General features: G+C 41.1%; 1 protein-coding gene across 1 annotated transcript in view; it reads left to right on the top strand.

Annotated features, from left to right (window-relative positions):
• The window catches only part of LOC100714419 (uncharacterized), a 247343-nt gene that overhangs the window by 123229 nt on the left and 108891 nt on the right, over positions 1 to 15223 (top strand). Inside the window, exons 93-103 of the mRNA XM_063250621.1 lie at positions 212 to 379; positions 3041 to 3193; positions 3517 to 3717; positions 5464 to 5618; positions 6627 to 6795; positions 7043 to 7139; positions 8053 to 8165; positions 9137 to 9262; positions 10997 to 11125; positions 11375 to 11485; positions 12236 to 12298. Coding sequence (XP_063106691.1) covers positions 212 to 379; positions 3041 to 3193; positions 3517 to 3717; positions 5464 to 5618; positions 6627 to 6795; positions 7043 to 7139; positions 8053 to 8165; positions 9137 to 9262; positions 10997 to 11125; positions 11375 to 11485; positions 12236 to 12298 — 1485 coding nt within the window. The remainder of the gene's footprint in view (positions 1 to 211; positions 380 to 3040; positions 3194 to 3516; positions 3718 to 5463; positions 5619 to 6626; positions 6796 to 7042; positions 7140 to 8052; positions 8166 to 9136; positions 9263 to 10996; positions 11126 to 11374; positions 11486 to 12235; positions 12299 to 15223) is intronic.

The following is a 15223-nucleotide window of genomic DNA, read 5'->3' on the forward strand; positions in this document are numbered from 1 at the left end:
ACTGTCTGCCTGAATGGTGCTCTTTTCTTATACCTAATTTAATTCAAATAAGATTATGCTCCTTGACTGTGCATCAATCAGTAGCATAATCTGAAACATTCAGAGCAAGAGGAAGTTTCTGCTCCTGGGTGTAGCATTTGTATGACTGTACATGAGCATGTGTGTCTTACAGGTAACCCTTTGGTGTTTTTTCTCCTTAATTGTTTTGCAGAACCGCTTGGAGGTGAAGATTTCTCAGTCGACCTACAAGGACCCCAATAATTTAGCCTTTCAGGAGATTAAAATACTTGGAATAGAGGAACCTATCAATGTCACAGTGAAACACAATGGTGTCCTGAGTCAAGCTTCTCCTAATGTCACTTATGATCCTAATCTGAAGGTAACACTGCATTGTGTGAATGCGTTTGTTTTATTCTTCTTAAAAGCACTGTGACATTTTTCCTGTCATTTGTTGCTGAAGGATCAGAGAACCTTGTGAGTGATGAATAGCGAATTCAAAGGATCTGGTGAGAAAATGAGAAAGAGACAGAGAGACAGACTAAGAGTGTGTTGAGGAGCTACTGTGGAGTGGTCTCTTCTTCCTCACCCATCTCTACCTAAATGTTCTGCACTCTTCGGTGATTTTTCTTTCTGAGAAAGTCTTGTCATGTTCACAAGAAGTCCAGTGAGGAAAGTGGAACAGGATCAAGGGAAAAGGGATTTGGGAACCTGTGACTGATGGTAAAATGTAAAGGTGGGATGTAGGGTTCTGATAAATAAAAATCGTGCTGGGTGTTTGTTTTTATCCTTCTGTACTGAAACTGAGTCCAACAAATACTGTATGTGCTCAAGAGTCACATAAGGTAAGTAATCTATGATCCTATCAAATTCCTGCTTCTTTCATTAGATAATAGGAAAATAGTAAGTCTCCATCAGTGAAATTCAGACATGACCCTCTTTAACACATTGTAATCAGTGACTCTGAGATCCTAGCACTATAAGGACTTGTTAATCCAAGAAAGCCTGATGACAAATCCTTCAGCAATATTTGCGCTTGCAGCTTATATGGTAGTCAACTTTCCACATTTATGGAAGTAATTTCATTTCTACATCTACTTATAATTGCAGATTGATGGGATGTGATACTTTCTTCCAAGAACTCATACTGAGGTTATATCCATTATAAAGATATAAATAAATATATGCAGAGGCTCATGTTTATTGCTATGAACAAGCCATTTAAAAATACATACAGATAAGGCAGCTGAATCTCTGTTAGGCAAATGTTTTAATTCAGATAAGACCAAAGGAAATGTTTCATTGAGTTTGGTTATGGGAAGATAGAATTTATAATCAGCAAACACTTCAAAAGGGAGGCTACAAAGAGAAAGCAACATTGAGAGATGTCACTTTATGTAGTACACGCTGAGCAAAGCTTATGGTTATCGCCGAGACAAGTTTCTTGGAGAAAGCAATGGCTTTGGATGATCATGTGTCAGGTAGGAGATCAAAGCTTTGAGTGAAAAAAAGTCCAAGTGATAATGAATTGGAATATTGTAGTGAATACAGAAGGTATAGAAATGCTGGTGTTGGGTCAGAGGCTCAAAGTTGTCAAGATTGAGGTCTTTTCCTCTCTTGTTAAAGGAACTGGCTGCCTAGGTTAATTATCCATGCCTCTCTCCCAAGAGATAGCTTTAAAAATTGAAAGCTGATGAAAGAAAGTTCAGAGGCAGGACTTTATATCGAGAAATAAACACGTGGTGAGGAACCCTCCCTGAATCTGAATTTACCTTTTCCTTGTCATTCTCATGTGTCATGAACTAAAATTTAGCTTTGATTTGGGGAGTTTGGTATTGTATTTTGCAGTGCTGAAGACTGAACCCAGGGTGTAGTGTGTGCTTGGCAAGTGATGTGCTACTGAGACATGACTGCTAGTGGAACCTTGGTATCCTAGACTGAAATAATGAACAACAAAGAAATGCATTATACAGACAAGGCACAATGCAGTGGAACCTCACTATGGATGCCATTTTTGTAGAAATGAGTATTTGTCAGTTTAAAATGTTTCATGTTGACACATTAGAATAAGCCAACCTAAGGACTTGGAAGAGCTTTGGTCTGTGAATGTCTCAATAAAAGCTTTGGTAGATTCACTTTTGAAGAGATTGATTTGGTCTGTGGGAAAGTTGTGGTCCCATTTTGAAGAGTTTTAGGTGGCCCAGTGAGAAAGCCATACCTGGTTTAGTTCTCGAAGTTTCTCATAAAGATGCTGACAGTAGGGATTATTGAGTTGATGATGCAGTGTAGGGATTAGTAGAACAGGAAAGGCAAGTTGATTTAGACTGGAAGGATCAAATGTGATCTTCATGCTTCAGTCAAATGAGGATGCTACCTGTGGGAAGTGCTACTTAAAGAAGAGCGCCACATAAGACTCAGGTATAGAAAAATGTGAAGTTTGGATTTCTGCAGGGTGTGCAGCAAAGATTTACATGTTTGAGTAAATAGGTTTTCAGAAATGAAGAACCCGAGCTCTAGGAAATGAAAGAAATGTTTATGCTCTATACACCTCATTACTTTTGAAGCTGGTAAAACAGAACCTAAAAATTGAAACACTTTGCATTAGTTTCCATGGAATAATGGACACACCCAGCCATAGGACTTTGTATGCTTCCGAATATTGCGGACTATGGATACAATTGTTTTTTAAGTGGAGAACAAGAAGGAAAACTCGATTTTGAAAAGCAGAAGAGAATGTTTTTGCCACAATAAGGAGAAAGATGAGGAGTTAGGGAAGGAGAAAAAAGTGGTGAACACAATAGATTTTACTTGACTTTTTGTGCATTATATAAAGTAGAACATTGTGAGAGAATGGTAATATTTGTCCTAGTATCATATAACATTGCCCTATAGTTATAGAAAAGACTTCATATAAACTCTAGTCACATATTGTTTGAATCGTAGAGTCTCACCTAATGACAATTTTTTCCCTAAAGGGAGATTTCTGATTTTGCAAAGCCTTAGTCCCGAGCATGAATTTCCTGTGACTTCTCCATCTCTGTAGGTTGCCATTATCTCAGATATTAATCTTGTCCTGGGAGAGGCATACACAGTGGAGTGGAGCCTAAACATAAAGGACACAGAGAAAATAGACTGTTACCCAGATGAGCATGGCATTTCTGAAGCAGCCTGCATTGCCCGTGGCTGTGGGTGGGCGGTAAGTGTGCTGATGCTGTTAGTGCTCACTGAAATATTTTGCTCTTTGTCTACAACTTCATGAGCATGGTCCTGGTACCTGTACACCTAGGTACAACTGAAAGAAGGCAAGGGCTTGAGAAGCAGTGTATGTGTGTGTGTGAATATGTGGGGGAGGGTTGGATGATTGTACTGGGTATCTTGATTGGAGATCAGTAGTGTAATCTTTTGGCATTACCAAATGATATATAAGTGAGTAAGTGGTGCCTTCATCGCCACATAAATTGTCTGTCTCAAGTCTTTCATAGAATAGATGCTGACTAGGATTCTGACTTTACTTTTTAGGAATCCAATACCTCAGGTGTCCCATTTTGCTATTTTGTCACCGATCTGTACTCTGTCAGCAATGTGCAGTATGACTCACAGGGCGCCAGCGCTGACATCTCCTTAAAGTCTTCTTCTTATGCCAACGCCTTCCCCTCCACCCCTGTGAGCCCCCTGCGCCTGCAAGTGACCTACCATAAGGATGAAATGCTGCAGTTTAAGGTAAACACTGGATAAGTATCAGGTGCTGACACAACCTTTTTTAGTACCACTTTTATTTTTCTGGCACTTGGAATTTAACACCGCCTCTTTACATTGAGATACCTCCCCCTCCCTTTTTATTTCTTAATTGTTAGGCAGGGTCTCATTAACTCACCCACTGGCCATGCTGGGCTTGAACTTATGGTGTTGCCCCTACCTCAAGCTGCCAGAATACTGGGAGTAAGGCAAGTGCCACAATGCCTGCCTCCCACGGTGGCTGCTATGGAACTTTCATGATACTCTTTGAATAAGTTTCCTCTTTTTTATGAGCTGTGACTTCATATTAGTACTTGAGGTTGAGCACAATGTTTTACACTAAACTACAACCTCACGGCAGGGCACTAAGTTGCTCCATTCCCTCACCTGTGTTTGAATTTGTGATCATGCTACCTCAGCTTCTCAGAGTACTGAGATTGCAAGAATGTACCTCCCTACCTGATTAGTTTTTTCTTTCAAATTATTTGCTGCATGATAATTCCAATCAAAAGAACAGTGAGAGCAGATGGGTAGTTCAGTGAGATCTGCCCAGACTTGCATTTGGAGAGCTGATCAAGGCTACTCTAAGAAAAATAGCTGGGAGAATGAGAAGTGGAGAGGACATTTAGGAACCTTCCCTTCACATGGGACCAGTGAGAGACTGAAGCTGTTTGTGTGTATCCTCACTACATCTGGGGCAAGCCATGCATATCTACAGATTTAAAATGAGTAATTTGATTGTTCAAGTTGTTGTATGGTGACTATCTTCTAAATATGTGTATTTCTCTTAAGCCAAAAAATTTCCTGTGTCTTTGACTTTCCTATTATCTTATCCAAGTGTTTTAATCTTATCTTTGTGCTTGGTTATTACCTAAAACACTTTTAATCCTCACTCTGTATTTGTCACTGAGACTCTGATCTCCTAGAAACAGAGGAAAACATTTCCTTCCTTATATTCTCACAGCTGGTCTGCATTACCACACATCACTTCAGTATTGTGAATCTCTCTCCTTCTGTTACATGAGTATGTGTGTTTCTTAACACAATAACTATTTCTCCTTGAGCTCCTATCCCTAGTGTTCAGTACATACATTAAGGCATAGCAGATACTTTGCAAAATCAATGGATTTTCACCTAGAACATCCAGCATTGTGTGAACAACAAAATAGCTCATGTTTTTCGTGGATTATATTGTTATTATGAATAATTTCCAGGTATTCACAAAGCTCATGTACTCACACAAATGAAGAATATTAATAGCACACTGAGGTTTAAAACTTATTTTACAAGTTAGTACCCATGTTAAGATGAATGTTTTGCTGAGGCGTTAAAAGTGTAGATTGACAAAATCAGATCAAATCCAGATGTCAGATTCTTACAGAATACAAGTATAGCATATCTAGATTATTGAGGTAGTCAGGTACTGCTAAAGTATAGCTATGCATTGTACTTTCCTTGCCTGAAAGGAGCTTTCATTGACAGTAATATTAGGGGATCTCTGTAGTGTTCACTGTGATGCTTTGAGACATTTCTGCATTGTGAATCGATCAACTTAGGAGGCTGAGTTTCTTTTTTAATGCCACATACTTCTGATTTCTTTGTAATGAGAATATTCCAATTCATGCCTTTGAGCTATTTTCAATCCTATAACATTGTGAACTACAGTCGTGTCTGTATATAGTGTGTATTCCCCATTTTTCTTTCCTTCCCTGAAATCTGTTTCCTCTCTAGATTTATGATCCCAACAGCATTCGTTATGAAGTCCCAGTACCTCTGAATCTCCCCAAGATTCCCTCCAGCACCCCGCAGAGCCGGCTCTATGATGTGCTCATCACCAGTAATCCATTTGGGGTAGTAATTCGCCGGAAGAGTACAGGCACTGTCATGTAAGCATGATTTGGAATTTCTGGTTACTTTCTGGTCCCTTGTGAGCCATTTGTCCTTGGAGTTACCCTGAAGGAAACCAGACACAGTTCATTTCCAGATTCCATTTCCAGATCTGTAAATAAGGATTTTCCTTTAGATCTGTTTAATCAGAACTCCTTTGCCACTTTAGAACATTGCTGAGAGATTTGTGTGTTCCTGGAACATCATCCAGCTACTCACTATTTAGTGGCATGTTGTTAAGATATGACCTGCTTTTCTAGGTTGCATGTTGTGGCAGATAATTGTTGTGTAGGACAGGGAACAGGAAAATCTAGAGTTCTGCGAGCTTACTGTTTTGACAGTGTGACCAGAGTATTCCTGTCCCAGAGGTGGTATTTGAGGTAGGGTCTGGATGTAGAGGAGGGCTCTGCAGTGCATGCTATGTTCTGGGGCAAGGGAAATATATTCTTGATAGAGGGACAAATAAGTGCATAGGTTATGGTACAGGAGGAAAACTTACTGCTAGAAGAACAGCCCATAAGGAAGTGGGTGTTAGGTGTGAAGCTGGGATGTTGCATGTGTTGAGATGGGGTGCAACTTAAAGGCTTCATTTAAATGGTCTTTATTGGAGAGGACTCTGCTAATATAGACAGTAGAAGAACCTGATATTTGGTTCTCTCAGAAATATCAGTCAGCATGCAAGAGACAACTAGAGCTTAAGAGCAAGAGCAGAAGGCGGGGCTGGTATGGAGGGTGGCAGATGAGATGGTGGGAAGTATTCACTTTAGTGTTGTCAGGGGAGCAGTGAAAGGACATTGTGGTAGAGAAACCAGAGGAAGGAAGGATGATTTTGCTTTGAGCAAAGATATCTGTGATTATTTATCCACATAGACTTTGTGCTGTACTGGGAGAGGAGCAGGGTCTGTTGGCAGGGGACAATTAGCAGTTCTGTTGCCCTTGGAAAGTCAGCTGCTCCAACTCAGTAAGGAAAGCTGAGGTCCTTTATAACCTACCTGTGCGCTTCTCAGCTGGGACTCGCAGGTCCTGGGCTTCACCTTCAATGACATGTTCCTCCGCATCTCCACCCGCCTGCCCTCCTCTTACATCTATGGCTTTGGTGAAACGGAGCACACGGCCTTTCGGAGAGACCTGAACTGGCACACGTGGGGCATGTTTTCCCGAGACCAGCCCCCAGGGGTGAGCATGCGTCTCTGCCTCTGTCTGCCTTCAGCGTGTGTGCTTTGTGCTTCGTCTTCCCTGGCTGGGTGGGGCTTGTCACACTGTGCTCTGAGACAAGTGGGCCCATACCTGGTCAGCTTCGTTTGCCTGTGTTTAACTTACTTCTCAGGAAAGGCAAGACCCATCTTAATAAACATATGGGCTGAATTTCCTAATGTGTCACAGTGTGTGCTAACCCTGTTTCCCTTCTCCCCCCTGATGTTAGTACAAGCTGAATACCTATGGCGTCCACCCTTACTACATGGGACTCGAGGAGGACGGCAGTGCCCACAGTGTGCTGCTGCTGAACAGCAATGCCATGGGTAGGTGATGCCAGTGCTCCCTTTGTTTGTGCGTACTACTTCTCCTGAGTAATGTTAGAATGTGTGTTATCTGGCTGCATTCAGAGGTGGAGATATTCAACCTGTGGCGAGTAATTTTATCTTTAAATTTAATATTCTCTTCATTTCATTTGAGTAACATATACCAGCAAGGTAGTTGAACCCTTGTTTTGGGAAGAATCACATAAAAAAGTAAATAAAACCTCCCATATCCTTAGATCACCGGGTGGGAACAACTGTGTGACTTGAATCAGTTGCCAATCTGTGGGTCTCTGCACTCACTGCCTGTCTAGGAAGTGTGAATAAAATTCATGTGATACAAAACAGAAAAAACACGGAGTTTAAAAGAAACATGAATTAAAACTGGTGAAATGTAAGTAAATTCACTTAGTAGTGTTTTACTACTGCTGATCTCCTATTTTTGGCAATGTATGGTAATGATTCAGAAAAGGTTATCCATGGGGTGTACACAAAAGTGAAGTGTACACAAAAGTCTGAGGAATATTTCTGCAAATTGCCGTGAGTCCCTAAATTTTTGTGATATTAAAGTTGTAATAGTTTTGAAGAAAGAGAATGGCAAAACATGTACAAGATAATAAAACCCACGAAGGGGGAATCATCCAGGGATGGAGCCTTTGGGCTAGCACTTCCACATTTCTAGCCGACTGTCTGCCTTTCACTCTGTAAGGTGTAAGGGGACTGTCGGAACCTCATCATGGAGATTTCCACCTAGTTTGGAGACTGTAGGAACCTCATCATGGAGATTTCCACCTAGTTCTATCTTTTCAGATTTGACGTTCCCAGGTGAGACAGTATGAATGTGAGGCTAGTTATTCCCCATTGTTGGCTTTTCCCATCATTATAGTTTGTTGGCATCATTTTTCTATCTTTTCAGATGTGACGTTCCAGCCCATGCCTGCCCTGACCTACCGCACCACGGGGGGAATTCTGGACTTTTATGTGTTCTTGGGCCCAACTCCAGAACTTGTCACTCAGCAGTACACGGAGGTAAGAGCAAATTGATTAGCTTCTCAAGTATGTGTTAAACTCATTCTGTGTTCTCAAAAGAGTCTTCACTCGTTTAAATCTCAGTTGACAGGTAGAGCTGGTCTTTGTCAAAGATGGGTCATGCCGAGTAACAATAGATGCATTTCCAGAATCCTTACATCCATAGGCTCTCTGCTCATTGCAGTGAGGGTACAGCAGTCATGGTACCAATTGCAGTGTTCAGACTAGTGTAGGATGTGGGTGGTTATGGTGATAATGGTTTTGGTGATGTTCGGTCCTAGTGTTGTTAATGGAGAGAGTAGCTCCCATAGTGTGGATGGGAGTGGCTGTGAGTGTAATGATTTTTATGGTGATCCTGACCTTTGTGGTGTAGGTGATGGAATGGTGATAGTGATGACAGTGAAGCAGGTGGATTGTGGGTGTTTTCCGAGGGTTCTGTGGTGAATGTTTTGTCTGTAGTCGTGATAGACTTAGTGATATGGGTGAGCAAGAGAAGGTAACATATGAGTTGTGGCAAAAAACCCCATGCAATTCTTTATTTCATTTAGTTTTTACTTTGTGAATGCCAGAGCACTCCTGAGTAATTTAGATTAAGCCATTTTTCTATGTTGTTGTTCACTAGTGGTATTGTCTTTGACAGGTGAAGAAACAAGCAGGAATCTGTGCTTCATAGTATCTCACAACTAGCACACATGGAGCCTGTCCATCAATCCAGAAATTTTTTCTCTGGGTTCTGTGCTCCTGACCATACTCGAACTATAGGAATCATAGTAAAACCAAATTTGCTCCAATTCCTAGCTTAGCAGTTTTCTCCAGGTATTCTGGTAGCTCAGGAGCTTGACACCTCAGTTAACTTTGCATTTGTACTGTTGGTTTTCTATCTCAGAGCCCTGCAGGAACATGTTTATTACTGCATGTGCTGCTTAAACCTGACTTCTCCCAGACATATTTGTATTTTGTGTATTTTCCAGGTGATTGGTCGGCCTGTGATGGTGCCTTACTGGTCCCTGGGATTCCAGCTGTGTCGCTATGGATATGAGAATGACTCTGAGATTGCCAGCCTATATGATGACATGGTGGCCGCCAAGATCCCCTATGTACGTAAAGGACATTGTGCATTAGCTCTGAGATCTTGGAGACAACTCATTCATCTCTGCATCTGGTTTGTTTCTTGGACATTTGTGAAGTTGTACAAAGACCCAAAGTTTTTTCTCAAATGATGTCCCAGGATGCCTAATCCCAGCACTGTAAGGCAGGTGGCACCTTGTCACCCCTTATCAAGAATGATCCAAGCTTTGTCTCCCATATCATGCTCTCTTGTTACTCTTATATGAGTTACATAAATTATGTGAAATGTTCTTCATTCCATAACAATAAAGTATGCCTCAGCAAATGAGCCCAGGTGGCTGATTACAGCTATGCATGAGGCTAAAGTTGAGAGATCAGCACTGTGGATCTAGGCTGGACAAGTTAAGATCGTGTCTCACAACAGCATAATAAAATTTCTAGGGATATAGCCCAGGTTTAAAGCACTTGTCTGACTAGTGCAGGGTTCTCTGTTCAAGCCTCAGTATTACAAACAAAAGAAAACAGGAACAAAACAACAAAGAGAAAGTGATAACTGAACACCCCAAAAGAAAAATTGTGTGTGGTTAAAAAAATGACTTCACATGTCATCAAACCTTCACAAGTAGAGGCGTGTTCTGAATCCCAGTGCTTGGTGTGCCACTTCATTTTATCTGTGTAGGACCCTCGCTGCCTACAAGGGTTAGTGATAGGTCTGCCAGCCTGGGGTTTAGCTACAAGCTCCCAACTTGTTACCTGAGACAGAGAAACAATTTTATCTCTCCAAGCGTATCTTCTACCTTCTCCTTGTCTTTCCAGGGATAAACCTCCGGCTCCCTTTTTGCTCATGCCTCGAGCCCTTTCCAATCCCAAGACTCTACAACCACTCAACCTCTAATTCAAGATGCCAGTAAATCTTCCTGTCTACTGTTTTCCACAGGGAGATGTTTTCCTTAAATCAGCAGTTAATATGTCATGTTCCCACTTCCCAAACTCCTCCGCAAGCCAAACTGATAAATGTATTCAGACTTCTTTGTTCTCATTTGAGAGCCTCTATATCTCTGACCCATGAAGCTCTCTGTGCTCACAGTAAAGGCCTCACCTGCTTATATCTCTCATTGTTTCTGTGCTGTTTCAGATTATGCGCTCAAATTACTCAATCAGTTTGCAAAATAAGGGGGCTGCAAAATATCAGAAATTTTCCATGGAGCCCTTTCCTACAAACCAGTCTACTTGCTGTTCTGTTATTTATAATGGTTTCATTAATGGAAAATGTATCACAAAGTATGAATTAATGAGAGAACTCTACCTACTTACCTCCCACATTGGATGTTCCTCAGCAATTACAATTTTCTCCTTAGTCACGTAGTACTTTACCATCCACTTTGTGTTATGAGTTAAAAATATTCATTATATTTTCTGAACAGGATTCTGTGTGATCCTGGGTGCTCTCCTAGGATAAGCAAAGCGCCTGTTTATAATTAAGTTTTACACAGCCACTTTCGCATTGAGAGTTTTTATTTATCATGGTAAAAGTCCTTCTGAATACACTATCATTCTACATGTTACTGATTTACATTATTTTAGGACTTAACACTTGAAAAATTAGATAAACTTCCTGTGGCACATACCAAACAAATGACACAGTTAGGATTTGAAGGGCCCGCGAGAAACCTTTCAACTTCCCCATCAGAATGGACGATTGCAGCCTTTCAAAATTGGATTGCACCACCTGAGCCCCTGTGTTTCCTTGTGTCCTCCCACAGGACGTGCAGTACTCAGACATCGACTACATGGAGCGGCAGCTGGACTTCACTCTCAGCCCCAAGTTTGCTGGGTTACCGGCTCTGACTGATCGCCTGAAGGCCGATGGGATGCGGGTCATCCTCATCTTGGTTAGTCCTGTGTGAATGTGACTAGTATGGGCAGTGGCTGCCCTCGATGGAGTATGCATTAGGCTGTATTTTCTTTTGTGCTGCAAGAAGAGAAATTGAAGCACAACAAGAATTTGATATTCTAGACTTGATGCTTGTATTAAAGTTAAGATGGTAGCGAGGGACACCTGTGTCAACAATTTCCCTGTCTGCTGCCCTTTGTCGTTCCCTGGCTGTGGTTTCCCCACCTGACTTGTGCTTTGCTTTCAGGACCCAGCCATTTCTGGCAATGAGACGCAGCCCTACCCTGCCTTCACTCGGGGTGTGGAAGATGATGTCTTCATCAAGTACCCAAATGATGGAGGCATTGTCTGGGGAAAGGTATGACCTAAGGGATGGATGATCCACCCATCCCAGCCTAGGGCAGTGTCTTAGAGGTGGTAGAATGTTTGTGAGAATTGTTTCTTGGTCCTTTGCATTTGGGATCTGAGGTCCATACTTTTAATTTTTCAATCAAGGTTAGTTGGTACAGGTGAGAATTTTGTAGAATGTATCTGACTCTATGTTGGAGACCACGAATTCACAGTGGCAAATTTTGCACAGCTCCCTACGGTTCTAATGTAGGTTTGGGATTAGGGTATCACCTTTGGAGACTTCTCATTAATTCTTTTTCATGGGCCTTAATCAGCCACCCACTAATATTAAAGTAAATTCCTAAGATTAAAAGAGTACTGCAGGGCAAGATCCTTCTTAGCACAAGCTCAGCTCTACACTCTTGAGTCTTTCCAGGAGTATTCAGTTACTCCTGAAACTGCAGACCTTGAATCTTGTGCTGATTATACTCTATGCATCCATTAGAAAGTGCCTGGATTGGAGTGTCTTGGTCTCTGCCCCTGCTGAGGCATGGGCCTCCCAGCACCCCACCATGCATTACTCAAGTTGTCTCCGTTTCTCATTTCATCCTCTTGCCATAGCCCTCATACAGGCAGTTGGGCATCTTGACCAGGTCTTCAGTCCCTCTAGATTAGACATACATGCTAATTGATGCATTAGTGACCGTTAAACCATAGTTCCAATTTTCTTGGGAAATACTGTATGGTGCGTTGCTGTTGAATGTTTGTTTCTCCACAGGTTTGGCCTGATTTCCCCGATGTTGTTGTTGATCCCTCTCTAGACTGGGATAGTCAAGTAGAGGTAAGAGCCCCACTGTGCATCTTTGTGGAGGGCTTTTTGGGACCGAGGAGCTTTATCCAAGTTTCTGGAAATTCCCTGCCATGGATATGGGTTCAGCAAATGGAAACACTTATGAATTATGTCCAGCACATATGTCTGTGTGCAGATTTCCTCATATACAGTAGAGACCTGTTTCCTGTAGCAATGAAGGTACTGTTGAGGTGTTGTTGTCACTGGGAAAGTGAGAGATCTTCAATTTTTTTTCATGGATTTAGATAACTGGTAATTTCGCCCTGAAAGCTGTCAGATTCCAAAACCCCTGAAATCCTCATTACAGCTCACATACAAGGAGTGCTACTTCCCTCTGAATTAATATGTTTTTAGTTGTTTAGATAACTCTCTTAAGTACTGTGTCCAAGCTTTCTCTTACTTATTGAGTCTTTCTCTGCACATTATTTGTTCTTTTATTCTTCTCTACCTTGTCCTGTATAAATCCCCACTGCCAGTTTCCTTGAATCTTGAGTCTTTCCACTTTTCTCTTTCTCCTTAATTTCCCATCTTCCTTGAAAATTCTTTCCTAGGAACAGTTTCTGTTTGCAATGGATTCTTATAGCCCCTACAGCTGGACATAAATGCTGTCCAGCATCATCAATCATTTGTTACCTGAGTGAATTCATGTTGCTTGTTATACAGTAGCTTCAACTGTATTCTACGCTGTGATATGTACGCCGTGAAGTGATGTTACCCACTGTTCTGATAACATCTCTGAGCAGGGTTCCCTTAGTTCTCAAAAGTCATTATTTCTCCTTACCTTGTTTCACTCTTTTTCTGCAATGATTATTCTTTCCATAGGATATTTTAGCCGAAGGAACTGCAATAGAATTGTTTTTAAGTCAATGAAGATATTTTTCTTATACCACCAGTAGTCCTGAAAGGCATAAGGGGTCCAATATCTGGCCTGTGTGGTCAACAAGGTGGTGGACATTTTACTACTATAAAACTGTCCGTTTAAGTATCAATAAATGTTTATCAGTGTTGTGAGAAGAAAGTACAGCAGTGAAGTTTTCTAGTATTACTCAAAGCTCAAGGCCAAGAGCCCTTTAAATAGCTCTTAAAAAATATTGGATTCTATCTGATGGATGCGGGTTTATGTGAAAGATTTCCCATTATAAAGTAGTCCTCAGGGCACATTATGAGTATTGGAAAGAAGAATAATATTATACCGAACCTGCATATCTGAGGAAATTTGTCAGGTGGGACAGCTCTCCCGTAGTAGTGAAAATAGGTATGACTGGTTAGGCATGTATTCTTTTGTGGTGTTACTTTCTGACTGCATGTATCCTAGTTGACAGTAGTGCCCTAGTTCTACAACATGTCACAGGTACTGTTGAACAGGATGCCTGTCTTTGGACTGTATATGTCTTCATGTTTTGTCTGTAGAGGCAGTAGAAGGGATTGCATCTGATTGGGGCAGGTTTCTCAAATTTGCAAGACAGTTTCAGAGTGAGCTCCATATTGTTTTCTTTTTGTGATCTTTTACAAGTATCTATGTGTCTGTCTGTCTATCTACCTATGTAACATGTGATGAGAATTTCAGGGAAATGACCTATCCACTCTCCTTTCCTCCATTCTTATAAGTAATCACATGAAGTTTGGTGTTTCACGCGGTTCACGTGGTCACACAAATGTGCCAGGCAGAGGCACTTGTGGACACAGGATTCCATAGTTGTATTTTTGCATTGAAAGTGGGCTGCTTCATTCGTCATATGGTTGCGTATTAGTGTATGAAACTTACAGCCCGTCAGCTACTGGAGTGCCTACTGACCCTAATGATGAGGTTATTTGAAGGCCTGTGGTGCAATATCGATTATCACACAGTGATTGGGAAACAGCATGTGCCTTTCAGTGTGTGGTGTCCAGGGTTGCCCATAGAATTCAGTTGCTCCAAATGACAAATTTGCTTTTGGGGTCAACACTTTATTTGGAATCACAGAATTTATTATTGTAACCCAAAGACACCCTTAGTAGGTGGAATTCTTGTAAGTTTTTGTATTAATAAGATCTGTATTCATGAGGCTTGTGAAGGTAAGTTTATGATGTACATGTCTGGCATTCCTAAGGCTTGTATAAAACAACAAAACAAAGACTCAAGTATTAAAGAGGACAACGTGTACCCTCAACTAGTAATTTCTTAATGCTAATATATTTCTTTGAAATTCTTATTTGAAATACTTCTTTTTTCCTCTTTGTCTTATTTTTATTCTTTTTTTTCTTTAAACAAATACATAAATTAATAAACCCCATAGAAGCAAGCTTTTCTTTTCTCGCTCTTTCTTTCTTTGTTCCTTCCTTTCTTCCTTATTCCTTCCTTCCTTCCTTCCTTCCTTCCTTCCTTCCTTCCTTCCTTCCTTCCTGCCTGCCTGCCTGCCAGCCTGCCTGCCTTCTTTCATTCTTTCCTTCTTCACTTCTTCCCTTTCTCTCTTTCTCTCTATACTTGGAGTCTAAATCCGTACCTTATGCTTGCCAGGCAGACACAGTGCTGCTTAGCTGTATTCAGGCTCAAAAAGCAAATGTAGAGTTCAAATTTTGTAGTTTTAATTTAGTAATCCTGGATTGGGGACCAGGAATTGTAGTTTAGTACCCACAGTGGATTAGGATAAGCAATTCTTGATCCAGTCATTCGGTATGCACAGCTCTGGTTCAATATCCAAGTAAGTATAAGCAAAGAGGAAGGGTGGAATGTTGACAGAGTACAGATGGCCTCACCCTTGGTGAATGGAAATGAATGATTCGAGTGTGACTTAGTGAGGTTAATAAGCCATGCCTTGGGCTTTGGATTTAGCTCAGCGGCATAAGCAGTTGCCTTGCAAGTGTGTGGTCATCATTTCGATCACCAGTACCAATAAAAAAGAAAAAGACGAAAGAAACTAACAATAAAACAAACAA

The sequence above is a fragment of the Cavia porcellus genome, unplaced genomic scaffold (assembly GCF_034190915.1).
Source record: "Cavia porcellus strain 051 isolate PalLab524CR breed Dunkin Hartley unplaced genomic scaffold, mCavPor4.1 scaffold_6, whole genome shotgun sequence".
Taxonomy (NCBI): Eukaryota; Metazoa; Chordata; class Mammalia; order Rodentia; family Caviidae; genus Cavia; species Cavia porcellus.